At 36.1% G+C, this 19,865-nt stretch overlaps 1 protein-coding gene across 4 annotated transcripts in view; it reads right to left on the bottom strand.

The window, feature by feature from the left end:
• Positions 1-2,515: 2,515 nt before the first annotated feature.
• The window catches only part of GRIK2 (glutamate ionotropic receptor kainate type subunit 2), a 614,149-nt gene continuing 596,799 nt past the window's right edge, over positions 2,516-19,865 (bottom strand). For 3 of the 4 annotated variants that reach the window (XM_067546518.1, XM_067546520.1, XM_067546521.1), the window contains one exon: positions 2,516-5,616. In XM_067546518.1, coding sequence (XP_067402619.1) covers positions 5,452-5,616 — 165 coding nt within the window. In that variant the 3' untranslated portion in view covers positions 2,516-5,451. Of the gene's footprint in view, positions 5,617-17,974; positions 18,598-19,865 lie in introns of those variants that run through there. The other variant, XM_067546522.1, reaches the window with a different exon arrangement.

Here is a 19,865-nt window from a genome sequence, read left to right as displayed (position 1 = left end):
ACAATTCCTTTGCACAGTGGTTTTAGTGAATGCTTGTGATATTGGGAAATATTGGTAGACTTACTAAACAATTAGATGGATTTTAGCAAAGGAATGAAGCCAGTTTTAGGTCAAGGTAAGATAGGGATATTTAATTGCTTGTTTTCCAAACCTAAAATAAGTTAGGGTGTGAGATTTGGACTAAGCTTCAGACAAATTCTCAATTTTATTTTGTCTGAACTGGTTGGCCCACCCTTAAATGAAATAGAATAAATAGTAGAACTGCTGTTAAGTATATCAGAACATGAGGATCTATGTTACTGAAGATTTATTTCCACTATATTTTGACTATTCTACAGTGATTCTGTAGAATAATTTCCACTGATGTGTGAGTCAGCGTGATGGCTCCTGTCAATTGACTTGTTACCATTATTATTTATGTGTATTTTATAATGTCTATGACCCCCAGTCATGCACCAGTAGCCCATTGTGTTAGGTTGGATGGCAATCAGATCTGTATCACTTCAAACATAATTTAAAAAGTTATGATGTCTATTATTTATATAGCTCTCTAGATGTGCATGGTGCTTCATATGACAAATAAAAGATAGATTCCCTGCTCCCTAAGAGCATACAATCTAGGCAAATACAAGAAAAATGGGAGGAAATAACAAAGGCAGGGGACAGGAAGTAAAATAAAAGAAGGACAATAAGATTACAGTCACATGAAAGGCTAGGGTATGTGCCCTGGATGGTTACAAACAAGGGCTATGAGGTGTTCTGAGTAACATTAGTTTAATTAGAGCTACAGACCATAGAATAGCTTGAAGAAGTGGGTTTTGGGAAGAATTTAAAAGGTGAAGAAAGAAGAACTTGGTGGACAGCGTCAGAAAGGAAGAGCCAGGTGCAGGGGACAGCATGGAAGTAGGCACGGAAAGAGGACACCAAGGAATGCCAGAGAACAAACTAGATGACCATTGTGGACATTTCTGGCCTCAAAACTATGTATCTGTGACAAATTGTACCTGTAAACCTAAAGGCAGGCTTGAAGACTGAAATGCTAGTATCATATTCTGGCCTTAATGTGTCTGTCATTGTACATTTAGCTGAATAAATTTATCATTTTTAATGATTCTGGATGAAATCTTGGTCCCATTGAAATCAATGGGAATTTTGTCATTGATTTCAATGTAGCGAGGATTTCATCTACTATATTTTGTGATGGAGCTCCTTTATCTGGGAAACAGGTGAAGTGGTGTATGAGTTGCTCTTTGTTTGGTGCATTTTTACCAGCCTTAAACATTATTCTGCAGAAATAATCCATATGGCATATGCGTCCTGCCTCTCTCGGTCTGTTCTGTTTTCTGGTCTTGGTACCTCCTTGATTTTGTAGAATGTGGCATGGCATACGGCATTTTTCCCATTTCAAATTTAATTAATTAATTAATTTAATCTCTTCCATTCTTCATCATGTCCTTCTCATTCTGCCATACGAACCAGTCAATTTATTTGTTTTTAAAAAATAATTGAATGGTGCTCCTTTGGAAGAAGTGATAGGTGAACCTGAGAAGGGCAGGTTCAGATAAATCCCCAAAAATTCAGGTGCAGATTGAAGATTCTCCACTCCTGCATTAAGCTCTTCAGTTTAAGAAATTGGGCTGGAAACCTCACAAGAATAAACATTTTCACAAAACTGCGAGCACTTCCTGTTTCTTCTGACCTGGGAATACTACAAGAGGAGTGTCTCCTGCAGTAGTGTATCTTGGTACAATGGACCAGATAAACTGATTTACATCAATCTCCAATGACTTCAGCTGAGTCCAGGATTTCTACTTCCAGTCCTGCCAAACTCTAGATTCTTCAGAAACATGTGAAGTTAAATATACTTCGTCATTTATTTTTGTATCTAAATAGTTGCCTATGCCCAACCAAAGGTTCTACAGAAATGTGCTATGAGGCAAATCTGAAGATTTTACATCTACGTCCTGAGAATCCTTAAATATTAACAATGTGTACATTAATTAAAATATAAAGAAAGGGAATGTCCCTGGAAGAATTAATTTCTTACCGCCTATTTTTTATCATCCAGGAAGGGCCTCATAGCTGAATGATAGCTGCTTTAAAACTCTTTTCTGGACTGACATTCATAATCAGTCAGAAAAGAAGCAACCATCCCATTCTGCTAAATCAGTGGACATATTGATCTACTATATAAAAAGCCTACTTAAAGCAGTTGAACTGAGTAAAGTCTGACTCTGCATCTGCAAGAGCCAGATCTACCTAGTGTAAACAGGTGCAGCTTCATTGACTTTTAACAAAGATATCACAATTTACACCAGCTGAGGATCTGGACCTTGCCATTTAGCAGCCATCAGAAATGATGTTTTTTTCTTTCAGGATAGGGAACTTCCGCCATGGTGTTGAAGGGAAAATGATCCATTGAGATGTATAGCAATGGGTGACATTTTCTGCTGTTTTGGGGACTACTGGGTATGAGTCATTTTTTTATTTAAATTCTTTAATTCTCTAACAACAACAAAAATCATTACCAGCTCACATCAATAAACATAACGGGTTAGAGTATACATTCAAAATAATGCCAGTATACCAGTGAGTCTGCTGAACCATCCAATCTTGTCTTGATTTTCAGTACAAATCTCCAATTGTCAGTTACTTTGCATGTTTCTCTTACCATTGAAGGCTGCATATTCTCACTGAGAAGCAAATTAATCCACATTGTTTTCAGTCATAAGATTCCCCCATTCCTTATGGGTTTTTGTCCCAAATGATATATATAGGGCATTTTCCTCCCTGTTCATACTTACTGTAGCTCACATTAATATAAATTAGAATTATCCATGTGCATCAAGGGGAGAATGGAACTCCTGCTTATTTCAACATCCTTAAATGGAGAAAAGAGGTTAAATTGAATATAATACTGCATTATACTTTATGACTTTACAAATTTTATTGTAAATCATCAGTCAATGCAATAGCCAATGTTTTTCCATTCCAAGACATCATAATTGGGAGTTTCCATTGTCCTGTATGACAATTTTTTTATTTTATTTAAAAATTAAACTTAAGTTTAAATGTGCATTACGTAATTATATATATATTTTTCAGAAACCTTGCTGAAGGTTTTTTAATGTTATTTTTTGTTTTGTTTTGTTTTTTTGGCAGAGATAACCTGTTCTTTATTCCACATCAATGGGATGAAACTCTCACAAGCAGAGATTTTACTTTCCTGATCGCTAGTCACAATGAAATTGGCCAGCTCAATGTGTATGAAAATTTATGAGAATTGGATAGTAGACACAAAATCCCAAACTGCATACTATAATCTCTATAGTTTTGGTGATATATATTACACTTTTGTACTGGAAAAGTGAAACTTGTTATAGAATAGAACTATTCTATAGATGATGATGACGTAAAATTGTGATGATAACGTAAAATTTTTGGATGATAACATAAAATTGTGCCTTAAGTAAACAAATTTTCTCTTTCCTCACTAGTGACTGATTTCTTATTCCTCTATTTCTAAAATTCTGTTTGTTATAAAATAAATAAATAAATAAATAAAAATAGCCAAATAAAATGTTTATGGAATAAAAAAACATCTTTATAAACTTTGGTGGTAGGCATAACATTCCTATAATAACCCATCATTATACATTTTGCTGCATTATCAGGATACAGATTTACAGGGTGCAAGATTTAACATCACTGGGGCAGTTTTTTCAAAATATGTCATGTCCTGAAACCCACTAAAAGCAGGACGGGTAAATTAGGTTTGTAACAAATAAGGGTCTAATCCTGCAGTAGGTGTCCATAGCAGGCGGTGTACAGCAGTCCCAATGCAGTCACTGGCTTATGCTAAGTAGCAAGTATTTGTAGGATCGGGCCTTAAGCTGTGATTGTTATAAGTACCAGCACTGACACAAAGTACTGTACATATATTGCTCAACTCACACAGCAAAAACAAAACAACAACTAAAACTGACATAATTTTAATGGTTTTTGTTTTTTTAATTTTGTGCATTGGATTCAAACAGCAAACTGTGTGCACTTCAACTATTATCACAATGTGGTCAAGAGGTTTGTGTCTTTTACCATTTACACGCAATTGTTCATTACAGTATGTTGTCAGCCTAGTGGAAACCAGGAGTGTAGCATGGTAAGCAGTGTTGGTAGTGCACTTAGCGATTATATTATCTAACTTGAAAATATTTCTCTTCTAAGATTCCTTTTTCTTGATAAAAATAGTTTTCACCAAACGTTGGTGATGCACACGCACTACCATTCATGCTTGGCATCACACCCCCGACAGGAACGCATGTTCTTATTTTGTTGATAAAAAGTATTACAAAAATTTCCATACAAAAACTATTTTCATAGAAATCTTGCATTTCCACAAATAAACCCGAACATTTTTTTGAAAAAAAACTGCTCAAGAATTTTGTTCATTTAACACTGTGACCGTATTGATAAATGCAGTCCTCTTTAAAGTTCTCCACATTCACTTCTCTGAGGTGACCAATCCCTTTTCCCCTACAAGCGAGAATTGCACAGGCTCCATTGAGTTCAATTAGGAGGATCAAAGGTTTCACAACCCTTTTTGGCTAAAATGCAGCCTGGTATGTGCCAAATACATTTTATTTTTCGCTTTTCACAATTAAAGAACAAAGTAATTGCTTACAGCTGACGGTTGTAAGATACATCCCTTTGTATTCAGAAACATTTTATGTTACCTAAATTTGGGTCAACCTTGTGGTTTTCTCACATCAAAGTTCCAGCCCAAGTAAATTAAAGAAAATTATTACTGTCTTTGTTACTGACATTTTTTATTTCGGTCATTGACACAGACACAGTCCAAAAAGCAGGTTAGTGTCCACATTTTTATCTTATTCATGGGACTGAGATTTTCTTTGCTTTAAAACTTCTCCCATCCAGTACGCTCATATCGCCTGTCCAGCTGGCAGTTACAGTCTGAAGATATAGGCCAGGAAACACCAACTCTTCTATGCTTGAAAGTTCTGAAGAACATACTGTTTCTTGCTCCACTACAGTTTTGAGATATTACTTTTAGAAGACTCCTTCAGTGTTATGTCAGACATTTATTCGCCACCTCCTGGCAACAGTTGAACTTCAAAAGGAACCTGCAATTTCTCACCGAGACTGCATTTGAAATCAGCCACAAAACGCACATGTAACATTCATTCATTCATAATGGTGGAACCCATGACAAACAGTGTAACCCCTGCATAAGTTGGTTGATCCATGACACTTGTGATTCGAGTCTGGCCATTGCAACTGCTTAGATCATTGAGTCTCTAGTTCATAGACACAGCGGCATGAGGTAACTCATTTTATTTTGCACAGGTTGCATATTTCCACAGGAAACATTCTCGCAAAGTTGTTTGGAAAAAAAGATGACAGTTTGTGCTTGGGGTATTTGGCCTCCCAGCTCTATGCCATGGTTTCTTTACCTGGCAACCTTCTGTCATTAAACGTGTGCATGTTGATAACTTCTTCTGTTTTCACAATAACAGGGGCCTGTGGTTTGTGTTTTAACCGACGCTGACACTTCAGAGACATCCTCAGCTCCTCTACCATGGCACTACAGAAGGATCTCTACAGGGGAAATTTAAGAAGGAGAAGAAGAAAGAAAAAAAACAGCTGTAAGAAAGTAAAGTTGTAATGGTGAGAGGCAGATTCACTCTTTTGGCACAGCCTTGTCAGTTTGCCACGTTTCAGCCTGGAGCTTATAACAAATTGCTGTCTTTTAAATATGCATCACATAATAATTAAAATGACTTATCAAGCTGTGATGGCTCATTGAAAATTTCACCTTGTCTCTACAATTATTTATCTGCCAACTAGTGTCTAGTGATGCACATTATATGTAAAGAGATTTCAGACAGATGCTCTGTTAGCATAGTTTAGCCTTACAGGTTAAAGTTTGAATGTACATGATACTATATACTCTGTAAGTCTCCCTGATTTATATTTTCAAAATAATATATTTAATTCCTATACAATCTGAGTTACTGCTTTTCAAAAACTTACCAAGGTTTTGTGTAAAATTAGCTTAAATTAACTATAAATTAATGTTAAAAAAGGTAGAACTTGAGGTCAACAGTCATGCCTGAAGTTAAATGGAAAACAAATACCCTCTATCTTATTTTGCATCTCTTTAGCTTCAAATTTGCAATAGTCAGAAGTGCTGTTGTCCACAGAAGAATATTGTTCAGAGACGATCATTTACAAATAAAATATTAGATTTAATTTGACACTGAAGTGCATAAACTCCTGAGAACAAGCTGTCAGGTAGACATTAACTACATATTCTCAATATGAGCTTGATTGTCAGAACCCTTATTTAGCTGTACCAGGCTCTCCTTAATCCCTTACTCAGCAGTGATTAGCCTTTGATTCCAGGTCGTTGCCCAATACTCCCCATTGTGAGAGGGAGGGAAGTGAAGATGGGGGGAGCCTTGTCTCTGAACTCTTCACGCTCCCAAATCTTGCCCCACTTTCTAGATCCAAAAGGTCAGGCACATTGTGGGGAATAAACTGTCCCGTGAAAATGCGTGAAGTAACTTACTCTTCCCCAAAGCAAAGGGACAGCGTAGGAGGAATTGAGTTTCTGAGCTCAGCAACACACTGCCACTCATTCAAGACAGATTGTCAAATTACAATTGAGTCCTTTGTGTTTAGCCTCCTCCATCTCCTCTACCAATCACCAGTCCATAGAAGTCACATGAAATCCAGGTGAGAGGTACCATAAAACCCTCCTAAAACAGATTCTGGAATTGCTGTAAGCAACTCCTAACCAGTGTCTACTTCTATGTGATTAGTGATAGGTCAGCAGTGTATATTCAACCTGTCCACTTTCTTCCTAGCCTCAGAACTCTTGTCTTTTTTGTAAATAACTAACTCTACACGAGTTCCCAAGTTCTAAAGGAAACGTTAGAATTCATTTGGAATTTGGTTATTCCTGCTGAATCTCAGTGCAACAAGAGGAGAGCATGCAGAACAGCCCCAGATTAGGCACGGTTTAAGCAGAGATGGGCTGAGCTGTATCTTTGGCTTTTGTTTTACATCATTGTCATAACAAGTTCAGCAGAATAAAAAAAAATCATTAACAAGTGAGACAACCAAAGCCTCAAATTCACAAATGAAAATATCCTTTCACAATAAACTCAGGCTATGAAGAGGTAATAAATGCAAGAAGTAGTGAAACTCTCCCACTCAAGCATATTTCTACTATAAGGTTTACTTTTCCTATTAACAACAGTTTTCTCCAAGTAATGATGTAGTACCCAGCACTACGATGTTTTCTTGGCATTACACTTGTGACATTACACTTGCTTTTATCTTCTGGATAAAATGAATTGCTACAATATTTATGTACACTTTTTTAATTTAGTGAATTTAGTGCTTGGCAAACTTATAAAGCCATCCAGACAATGGGGGGATTTTCAGTGGCAAACAGGGAGTTAGATGTCCAATTCCCAGTGAAAGTCTTGGTCTGGTGGGCACTTAACTCTCCCTTGTAACTTTGAAAATCATCCCCAAAGTCCTTCTTTATTCAAGAAACAAGTAGTAACAGTGCAGTCCTACTCATCTGTTTCCACCAACATGTTTCAGCCTTGTTGCAGGAAGGAACATGTCCAAGGAAAATTCATTCTTCATTTTAATTAAGACCTTACCTAAAATTTTCAAAAGGACCTAAGTGAGTTAGGAGCCAAGTTCCTGTTGTTAAATGTGACTTAGACACTTAGGAACCTAAACTTATTGAAAGCCAATAGCATATAGTCTTGGAAGTGCCTAAACCACTTCTGAAAATAGGAGTTAGTCTCCTAAGTCACTTAGGTATTTTTGAAATTTTTCTCTCTTAGCTTCTCCTCTAAGATGCTGAGCAAGAGTCTCAAAAAAGATTGGTGATTTTATGGAGTAGACTTATGTCCCTCTAGAACTTCTGTTCCCCACCAATTCGTTTTGCAAAGATTACTAAAATTTTGTCAGCAAGTGATAACATTCAGTCACTATCCACATGAATAGGATTCCAACTAGTGACCAAGAGGTGAAAGAATGCACATTCTCATTGCCAATATCCGGACACAACTTCTTTGTTTTTGTAGAGTGGCAAAAAGTAGCCAGGTCATGCTGGTGAATTTGACCCTATATTCTTAGAGATATTGCGTTTCTACAATTGAATGATTCCTTCTGAAATAGTCTTTAAATGTTGGTTGACATGGCAATGATATATATTGACCAATCCCATTCCCACAACTAACCTCCTCAGCCTGTTTCTTAATATACAGCACTGTACACCTCTAATGTTCTTGTCACACATAAATAGTGTACCAAATACTTACAAAAACCCAGACCTCAGGAAAAGGGCAAATAAAGCGCGAAAGTATTCTCCTAAATCTCATTATTCATTAAAATGAGCTCCATAAAAATGAAGATAATTTTAAAGTCTGACAGTTTTATGATGCAGATAATAAATTTGTCATGTCAATAATTACATTTAGCTTAAGTAAATACATAGTAAATACAAGTTTCTCCTGCCCTGTACTTTCAAATTATTTTGTCTAAATTCATGCAAAGTTATCTTAATTTGTTATATTTACAAGAGCTAAACGTTATATTCACTGAAACTTAGAGCATTAACTTTTTCAACCCTATGAAAATTATATATTAATAATATTCTGTGCCTGAGAATAAGAAGTTTAACTCCCAGAAAGTGCTGTCTTTTTGGTGACCAATCATTAAGAAACAGGAACATTCTTGTAAATTTTCTCTCTGCTAAGAGCATTATCATCGCTGATTCTCCACTTTTTGGCTATATAAAAGTTCACAACTTGGATCTTTAGTTTTCCTTGGTTGGGTTTGAGGAAAAAATATGAAAAAGAGTTTCCCCATTTTGTACAAATTAACGTGCAGAATGTTTTACAAAGATTACTCTACATTTGACATTTCTTTAATTGAAATTCTACCCTCATTGCTCTTAATTTCCACCAACTTATCTTTTTCTGTCTACAGAAACTTCATGTTCATTCAAATAACTGTACATTGTTAAGCTACACTTTTGGGAGCAATAACATATGGAATAAGAAAGGAGCTATACAATGTCTTTTGAGATTGGTAGATTACACTATTTTCTGAGAGGATTTTAGAAGATATAATCAAATGTTTTCCCCCAATTTCAAATGGCCTTTCAAATTATACCTGCAAAGCTTGCCAAGATCGCAGGCTGTATTTCAGAAATGCTTCTCTAGTTTGAAGATGAGCTCTTTGTATATATATTGTACAATTTTTCACTTAATTCAAAGACAATATCTTTTTGCTCCTTACTTACCTTCTGGACCACAGCCAGGTTACAGGAATATCAACAATTAGTGAATTTTGGCTACCTCTAAGCTGGTTTGCTAAATGTAACCAGAAAGTAAATGTTCTCTGAAAGTCATTTTAGAGAGTATCAGATAGCAGATGACTTGAAGAAAAGTTAAAAGTTCTACAAACATTCACACAGTTAGATGTAATTACTATAGCAAAATGAATAATCAATGTGTAACATTAGGGAGGGAAAGTATTGCATTTATAGTCAGAAAGTTAAAGTGTTCAAAATAAAGTTTTAGTCAGCACTAGTGTTATATGTCATTCAGCCTCTGACATAAAGGAACTTTGCCAGAGCTCAGCTCCTCATGAAGTGTAAGCTGGATCTGCTTCGCCTCATGTCACAGCCGCCAGCTCATGTGGACTTAGTATAATCATTTCTTACCATTGTTTACAATCTAGGCAGACAGTTTGTGCCAGTTCTTGAGCTTGAATGAATGTGGGTTTGCATACCCAGAAGCATCAATACCAAACTTGGAAAATATTTATACAGTTTTCTTATATTCCTGTATATCACATTTAGAAGAAAAGTAATTAGAAACCACATTAATACTCCTCAGACCCAACATTAGGAATCATTATAAATTTTGCTTCTAATGACTGTAAAAAGAAAAATAATTATTGCACCCATAAATTTCAAAGCTTGACAGCACCACGTGAGTGAAGCAAAAGTATGCTTTAGATCAAGAAAAACAAATGGAAAAAATGAACAAACCGCCAGTCCATACATTGCCTGGAAACAAAATACTACGAAAAAAGACAGAAATGGTATAGCTGTTTCTCTCAATTTTTGAATTTAACTAGCATTATTCTTTTTTATTTTTATTAAAGAAAAAGACTCAATCATTTGCTCTTTTATAAATCTGTCTCCTTTCTTCTTTGATGGAGTTAGTGTAAAATTGACTGTCGAAATCCAGTATGAAATGACAAGATTTATTCAGAAGTTCATTACCTCCAGCCTTGCATGTCAGATATTATTTGAAGCCTTGTTAAAATTTCTTAAAGCAATAATGGCAGTAATCCTGCAGCTTATATCAGATATTATGGGTCAATGTTCTAACATCTACTAGGACATATCAATCAAACTGGTTTTCGTCTTGTTGAAGTTAGCTGAGAGTCGATTCATAGCCCGGCCCTGAGCCTCCTTTCTAATCAGTTTCTGCTTCTATATGCCACTTCCCCAAGGATTTTGAATGATGTATAGTGAGGACCTGTCAATCCAGTCTCTTAGATGCAAAGGCAGAAACACAAATCCTAGGATATCCACAAGATAGATGCAATTACAGACATTGCAGCAACTAACGGAATATAAGAAATAAACTTATGAGGAACGGGTAGAAAGAGGGAAAATAAATTGTACTTTGAACCATTTCACTTTCAATTTATATTTAAAAACGTATCTGCACCAATCATATTCTTAGAATGCTAGCAACCAACATACATTTGGACAAGGAGAGTTGACTTAAGGTGATATGTTCTTTAAAAACATGCATTAACAGTGACACATTGTTACACAGAATTTGCCATTGCACGCATTCTTGTTCCAGAGCAAGTGTAATATTCTGCAAACTAAATTTCAGAGCAATTAACTGCAATATTCACAAATACACATTCTATTTAAGAATTAGTCATTGCCAGCTCTTTTGCCAGCTCATGGGTGTGGATCTGAATTAAGTAGTTAGTTATGATTTCAAACCAAAATCAGTGGGAGTTTAAGCAAAGACTGAAAACAAACAAGGCAAAAGTAAAACTATCTAAAAGTCCGTAAGTTTGCTGTGGTGGTTGAGAAAGCTTTTCCTTCACCATAGTATCCATGAAGTTCTGATCAGTGGAATTATTCCAAGTGGTAGACAGTTTGGTGGAGCTGGGGGACGCTTCACTTTGAAACAGAGTTGAATGTTGATGGTGGCAAGGAGTTTTCTATCTATCTTGTGGAGAAAATCAATCAGAATCTGACTTGATTGGCACCTCCCATAGTTACAGAACTATGCCAGGGATGACTAATACAACATCTTCTCTGGCTACAAGTTGCAACCAATTGTGCTCTCTGAGATTCTAGAGTTGCTGGATGAGCTTAGGCCCATGACCTGCAAGATGATTCCCTATCTCTCATTATTGGTAAAAATCAAGCAGGGCAATATGAAGACCATTATAGTGTAGGTTGTTAATGTGTCCTAATGGGAGGGCAAGGTGCCAGCTTCCCTCAAATCAGCAGAGTTTAGGATCGTGTTCAATGAACTATTGCTTGATGACAACAATCTAGGCCGCTACTCTCCAGTCTCTAACCTTCCTTTTCTGGCAATGGTGAGTGTGAAACTTGCGGTGAAGTCTTCCGACTTCTTGGACCCCATTCAATCTGTTTTCCAGCCTGTGTATGGCATGGAGACTGCACTAGTTCCACTGGTTGATAAGATCCTCCTAGCGATGCACACATTTTTCTCATTGATGATTTTGTTTAGAGCTATCAGCAGACTTTGATAGCACTGACCATGAGCTTTTGCTGACTCACCTGTGGACCTAGGTTGGGGTGGATGGGATTGCACTTGTGAGGTTCCATTCTTCCCTCTCAGAGAGATCCCAGAGGATGGTATAGGGCAATTGCTCATCAGCCCCGAGGGTTCTCTTTTATGCGGGAGTCCATAAGGTTTCATTCTGTCATCCCTCCTTTCAACATGCATGTGAGGCCACTGGGGGGAGATAATGAGACAATTTGGGCTGCAGTGCCATCAACATGCAGATGACATACAGCCCTACATCTCTGTTTTGTCAAACCAGGATGGGGCAGTCTTTTGTATGTCCAGTGTCTGGCTGAAATAGAGGTGTGATTGAAGCTCATTCCAGAGAAGATAGCTGTTATACTGGACAAGTAAAGGGAAGTATTTAGAAGTTTGTAGTTGCCCTCATTATTGTAGCTTCTGCTCAACCTTGTCAATGAGATTTGCAGTCTCAGGATTCTTCCAGTTTCCTGAATGCCCCTGTGTTTTCAGTGGCCAGGAATATATTTTTTTCTTTTGTGCTTGGCTAGATATTGGCAACAGTTTCTAGTTGATGCAGACCTTGTCACAGTTATCCAGGTCTTTGTGTCCTCCAGTGTGGATTATTGCAATCCATTTTACATGGGGCTACCACTCTGGACAAGTCAGAAACTGACGTGCAGAATGCTGCTGAATGCTTATTAAGTGGTGTTAGCAACAATGGAGCATATTACAGCAGGTCAGTCACAGCTGATGCTAACCAGATATATAATAACAAAAAGCACTGGCTATCTGCTTCAATGTGCTATTCAAAGTATTATTTTAATTTATAGGTTCAATATGACTACGTTTCTTGCTATATAAGAAATTCCCTGATTTCTTCAGGGCCCGATCCTAGCTGTATTGAAATCAGTCATCTAGCTGAGATCTTTTGCAATCAGCTCTTAGATTTGAAAGTCTGGTCACTTAATTTGAAAGTCTGGTCACTGGCAATCTCAATTGTGGTTCTGAATTCACTCCCAGATTGTCCAATGGAGCTCAAGTTTCTTGTCCTTCAGGACAGTGTAAGGGAGTGATTGCAGGAAGTGTATTGAGCCTTCTTTTCGGGAAGGATGTACATGCAACAACTTATGTGTATTGTTCAAAAATGTTCACCATGTACCTGAATACAGTGTAAATCTCAAAACGAATAAAATAATTATACAACATAGAGCCCTTTGGAAGCTAAATGTGACTGGTCAAATTTTATGAAGCCATGTGTCAATATCTTTATGTGTATTTGTGAATGCTGAGTTAAAATTATCTGTAAAATATTGACTGTGAAAATATTTACTAATTGTAGAGATATTATAGCTACATTGTACTTTTCATAAAAATTATGGCATGGTCTTGGATCATACTGAGTAGAGTATTATACTAATCTCATACACATTTGTTTCCGCTGTGTTGGCAAAACGGACAAATAATAAATTATACACTTTCAGATTGTGTTAGCCAATACAACATGAAAATGTATTTCCTGTTGGAGGAACAAGAGGTGCCTCAAGTCCAACTACAATCAGCTGAGCATGCTAACGCTTTGCTGGACTGAGTCCACAGACCTGCAGTAAACTAACAGGTATCCTAATTTTGATCTGGGCTTGTTAATCAGAACTCAGTTGTAGTACATCCCAATATTCTGACCAAGTGTTTCTATTACCCTTATATTTAATATAAATGACTGCAGACACAGATATTTATAAATAAGAATATTTTTAGGCAGGACTTACTTGATGTAACATCAAAAAAGAAAGAATGAGTGAGTATTAGGAGGACGTGCATTTTTGGAAATATAGTAAAAAAAAAATTCCTTTGGGAACAAATAAAACAAATTTCAGAAATGCCAACAATTACATTTTTATAGTTTATGTCTTCCCTTGGTAAAAGGAAAGCTGTTATGAAAAAGGGAACTGATAAAGAGATAATTTTTAAATGCAACATTAAATTCTTCTGTGTAGAAAGCATAAAAATGTTCACAAATCAGAACTGGAATTTAGGACATGATCCTGCAATGAGAACATAGATGGACAGGACCCCTGGACCAATGATGTCATACACATATGTGTGAGCCTGCAAGATCAGGACCCTACAGTGAAATAATTCTCAAGGAGGACATAATCAACTGGATAATTTTAAATGTGTTCTCTATCCTCTTGTTTATACTTCTCAATGCAAAATGCTTCTTTAAAAGCAAAATACCTCTGTGTCATTGTCAATAGGTATTTGTTAAACTGCAATCAAAAGTCAAAATAGAAATAATGTTTTAAATGTTTTATTGTTTGCAAATTATTTGAAAAATGTCAGGTCAACAAAATAAAAATCTTAATTTCCATTGTTTTGCACTATTTGTTACACTTTTGGCTTTTCACATCTTTGCCAGCACAAGATTTTCTTTTTACATTTCCTGTCATTGCAAAATATCCTCTAAATATATTCGGTAAAACAATTTTAAAGAGGGCACTGCATTAGAATTCATCTCTCACCCCATCCTCCCCTCTCTTCCCTCCTCCCTCTCCCCCCTCAACCCCCCCCCCCCAAAAAAAACCAGGACATTCCTTCATTACAGAGCTCAGGGATGAGAACAGCTTCCAATTTTCCAACTGCCTATCTGCAGAATGCAGATGCACCAACTTTGGAAAAATGTTCCATTTATGAACTGTCACAGCTGTCCCTCAGCTACCATTCTGTTATTCCCAGCCAACTACAAGAACTCAGGGGTTATGTTAATATAAAATATAACATCATTCAGGCTGCATCATGATTGTGTGTTTTTATAAAGTTTATTGGGATACATATCCTGAATCTCTGGCTTTGCTTTACCAAAAAGCCCTATATTTTTTATTCATCTGCAGCCTGATGAACATGCTCTTCTACTTAAAAATCTTTTGAACTTGCAGACCCTAAAAAAAACAATCCTGGTGCTGGGAATTACTTGGTCCTGATCCAAAAATATTATAAAGCACAGAGCATATTATCAAAGCTTTTTAAAAATTAAACTATCAGGATATTTTCTGAACAGTAATAATGTTGATATAATTCATTTCATTCCTCTTTATATTTTTTTCAAATAACAATTAGGAGGAGAGTTTAATAAAAAAAGAATTTGGCCATATCTGAGAAAAACTATATGATGAAAAAAAAGGAATTGAAGGATAAAGAAGGATCCGTAAAATTCTGAACCTGAAATTGTTGTACCAGTTTCAATTTTCATTACTTTGAACATGACCATTATAAAAGAGGAAAAACAGATTTCTACATGTTCAGACTTGCATATTTCATGTTCACAAGACTTCAGTAATAATAACCCTGTTTCTGGAAGGCTGTTCCATTTATCGTACAAATTAGCTACATTAGGTACAGTCTGTGTTTGACTATAAGGGAAACTAAACACTGGGTGAATGATGACCAGCATTTTTTTCCAAAATTGATGTGAAAAAAGAGAATTCTAAATCCTAATGGGTGAAATTTATCCTTGTATAAATGTCCTGTATCAGGCTCGCTTTGAGTAAACCCCATGTTAGCAATGAAATTAAAGCCAAAGTTTTTGGGCTTGAAATGGAAGAAGTGAAAGCAGGACCTGGAGCCACTGTATAGGGCTGCAGCACAGCTGTCCTTTCAGTCTGTGACCTGGAATAGCAGTTGCAGCCCCTCCTTGCCACTTGCATAGGACCTGGGGCTGCTGGCTCCATGCTGCCCTGCTGACTGAAGTATGCACGGCTGGCATAGAGAGGAAGTACAACCCCTTTCTGTATGTGGCCCTATCATAAAACAGTTTTGTATATGATCTTTCAGTGGTCTTCTGCTCTAGGGTGAATTTCACTCTAACGGCTTACATGGTACCCTTTTCACTGGGTTAACTGCCCCCAAAGAGATTAAATAGACAGTTTCTTCTTTCAATGGTACCTGATAATTTCCACTGGGCATTAAAGCTAAGAGTAGATGGAATCAAATTATCAAAATAAGGACCATCAAGGTATTATGTTAAACACTGCTATTTTTCAGGGTTGACATTCTCTTTCCTTGTGTGACTTAGAAAACTCCCAAGCATCACAGAAACAAAGAAATGTAATGGGAATAAAACTGTGACACACCGAAAAAATTAAATCAACCATAAATACACTGGTAATTGTTTAAAATGGTTTCAGTTTCTTACATTGCTTATTCACTGCCCTCTAAGTGTCAACATAATGTTACAATCAGGGAGCAGGTCATTTGCTAAGAGAAGCAATTATAAAATGCAAATGGCTGAGCATTTATTGTCAAGATTGTCTTAGAGAACAGAGGTCTGCTTCATAACATGTCTCCAAGTAGATGACATAATTGCGTGTTTGTATCATAAACAATAAGGAAAGGATACAAACTGTTGGCTTTTGAAAAGATTGTAGAGGTGGGCATTTTGATGCTTTATTTCTATTAAAATTTGGCAATTAAATTTATTTCTAAAAAATACAATATACCATCTTCTGGTTGCTCTAGGCTGATCAGATAGCAAATGTGAAAAATTGGGATGGGAGAGGGGTAGGGGGGTAATAGGGTCCTATATAAGATAAAGCCCCTAACATTGGGACGGATGATAGGGCATCTGGTCATCCTAGATTACTCTGAAGGAATGCAGCTTTGAGGGCTTGTAAAATTCAATGTCCACTCATCCTGCTCCATCACTTGGACTAGAATTTTAACCCTCTGCTATAAAGAAAGTCAATACTATATTGCCACAGATCCATCCACAGAACTATCACAGAGGAGAAGTTAGTGGAAGTTTTGCTTGGGCTGGGTTTATTAGTTAGCCCTTAAGATTTCACAGAATAAAGTACAGGCTATCAAGTGAATCAAATGTTTGTTCAATTTTTACTTTTGATCAGAATTAATTATTAATAATTAATAAAAACATTGTTACTTTTCTGTGGCTCATAGAAGGCTGAATGCTGCTCTGTCATACACCTCTGTGCAGCTCATTAAAATTGTTGGAATTGTTGAACAAATTTGTAACTAAGACCAGAATTTGGCCCAGGGACTTCTGAGAAATGTTATTTTTGCAGAGGTTAAAAAAATGTAGTTTATACGTTGTATGAAGTTGTTTAGATTTCTGTAAATGGCAAAGTTCAACTCAACCTACATTCTCAGTCTCTGTTACAAAAATTCTCAGGAACCATATACTGCCTAATTCAGAATCTGCAGCTGCAAAAGAAGGGAGCTGCTCCTATGTGACCTACATATATATTCACTGTTACTCATATTCACTTTGGGTCCAATTCTCCAAAATTATGGGTACCCTCAACTCCCAATGACAGGGATCTGTGAGCTAAACTAGCTAGACTTAAACCATATGAACTCAACTGTGCAGACTTAAGCCCTAAAGTCTTAATTGTATAGAGCTCTCCTAAATCTGTCTTTCTTGGGGTAGGCAAGTAAGTTATGAAACTCAGTAAGATGTAGATTTATTTATTTTTCACTATTCTAAATTCAGCTATAAAATAAATCAAAATTATGACTGCTGAAAGCATAATCCAACTGACCTTAAGCTTAATACTTGATGGTATCATTCCAGTAATATTCTGTTGTTGTTTTTCAGATATGAAACTTGTATTTGTCAGAAACATCTGATCTTTACCTCATCCAATGAAACGAAGAGATCAGGTATATAATTGCCTGCACAGCTTCCCACTTTTACATTTGCCAAAGTCCATTTTGCACTTGGTAAAGTAAGTATGACCCCTTTCAGCACAATGGACTTCAATGTCTCTGATAGTAGAATTCACTCCATGCACTGCTCATTTTCATTTCTTCAGATTTGGATACTCTAGTGAATTCTTAGTGGATTAGGATGTTGCTGATCTTTTTCAAACAAATAAATAAACCAGGATGGGTGCAAATTATTGACAATTTTACTCTGATCTTTCTTGTCTTTGCTTTTCAAAACAGTCATTAAAAGAGGAATTCCTCTGTCCCTGGAGAATGCTATGATGAAATGAAAGCAATTGTGTATCTGTAAGTGATGTCTCTCTCTTTCCCAAAAAGAACACAACTAGTTATATGTGATTCTTGCAAGTTTTTCAGATAAATCAGGTACATGTAAGATCTGAGCTCCAGTTCTACTAAATTTTAATAGCATTGGTACAAATAGCACAATTACAGTTTTGCCTTCTGCTTTTTTGAACCCAGCTTCATTTTTACAGGCATCTTGCAACTGGCTCCATACTGTCAGACCCTCTGCATGTGTAAGATCCTATTGACCTTGATGGACACATGGATCTACCCCTGTACAGCCAGTTGGAGAGTCAGGGCATAAGATTGAAATGTTGTTAACTACTTCAGAAAACGAGCAACTAAACTGAAAGAAAGTGCATCTAAATTAAGCATGCAAAATGTGCAGTGTCCTGCTTAATTACCCATACTGCAGGTGTACTTGCATATTTTTGCACTTGCTAAAAGGCAGGCATACATTTTATCAACAAATGGCTATTTGCTCTTTGGGCTCAGAGGCTGAAGTCTATTACATTTATTTTGTTTTCTTAGCTACAAACATAGAGATTGATCTGGTTTGCCCCCCACATGTGGAACTACCATTGGTCAAAATGTTTTTTCCAAAAAATGGAGGGCTTGTAGCATCAGGTCCTTAAACACAGACAAGTTCACATTTTCTTCCTCACCTAGCCTTCCTGGTGCAGCATCCAAGGATAAGTCATGCTGTTAGCTTCATATTTAATAATAGCAAGTAAGATAAAATATGCATTAAACCCCTGTAAAGAATTCATCAATTTACATTACAAAATTCTCATCAAAATGGTCCCCGTTTAGTAAATGAGGATTTAATTTTTTTTTCAGAACACCTAAACCAAAATATACTGAAGTTCATATTAAGTCAATTACTTCTAGAGTGGATAAAGACATTGCAATGTACATTAATTATGTAAAACAAATGGCAATTTTTCAAAAGAAATTTGTTTCTGAAATACAAAGCTCAAGAAGAAGATTCACAGAATTGAATATTCCTATATTCTTATAAATTAAAGAATTGGAGTGTTCACTTTTCCTCTCCATAATTAGTTTTGTACAATTTAATAGAATCTATCCATGTCCAAATTGTGTTTAGGAACTTGTGACCTCACACTGCCTTGTTGGTTAATATCAAAGCTTTCTTTAGCAATATGTTATTAAAAAATTAAGACATTTATACAAAAAGAGCTAGGTATATCAGTATAAATTCATCAGTCTCAAAAGACAGGCCTTTAGATGTTTCTGAGTAATATTTCAAGTTACAAAAAATCACAAGGAGCAACTGAAAAAATATCAATATAAATATGCTTTCTGGATTTACTACTGATTTTAATAAAATAAAGTATAAAAATAGGGATGAATAGAGGTCACAAGCTCCTCAAAAATGTAAACCAAAAAAGCTCCATTAAAAATACCACTTTGTCTCCCAAATTTTTAAATACAAATTAAAAATATGGCATATAAATAAAAGCTATACTCTTTAGTTCCATTTTAGATGTTACATATGTGCATATAAATATTTATTATGCAAAGCTGATGATACCACCCAAGAATTCTACAAGAAGATACCGGACCCAGCAACAGTTCAATTACCATATTTGTGTAAACTGTCAGTACTGAAAAAGTCAACACCAGCTGTTTGGAAACTGGATGAATTCAAATTACAAAGAGTTCAAATCACAATCAGTAGTAAATCCAAAAAAATCATATTGATCTAATAATTTCCAGATGCTACCAGACCAACTTGTCAAGTGTAAACATCTTCAGGAAAGGACATTTCTAGACTTCTGACTTTGAACTGATACACAGTTTTGACTTTTAAAAATCAGATTTATCTGTAGAAGATTAATGTTTCCCATTATAGTTTTGCTTTTCTTCTTCATCCATAAAATTAACTGCAGTGAACTTCCAGGAGTAAAAAGCTGTCTTTTTTCAGGCTTGTATAAGAGGAGAAATAGTCAGTTG

This window comes from Emydura macquarii, unplaced genomic scaffold (assembly GCF_026122565.2).
Source record: "Emydura macquarii macquarii isolate MOO-44397 ecotype Brisbane River unplaced genomic scaffold, CSIRO-AGI_Emac_v2 contig_1146, whole genome shotgun sequence".
Taxonomy (NCBI): Eukaryota; Metazoa; Chordata; order Testudines; family Chelidae; genus Emydura; species Emydura macquarii.
Note: the sequence above shows the minus strand (reverse complement) of the source record. Positions and strands in the feature narration are given on the sequence as shown.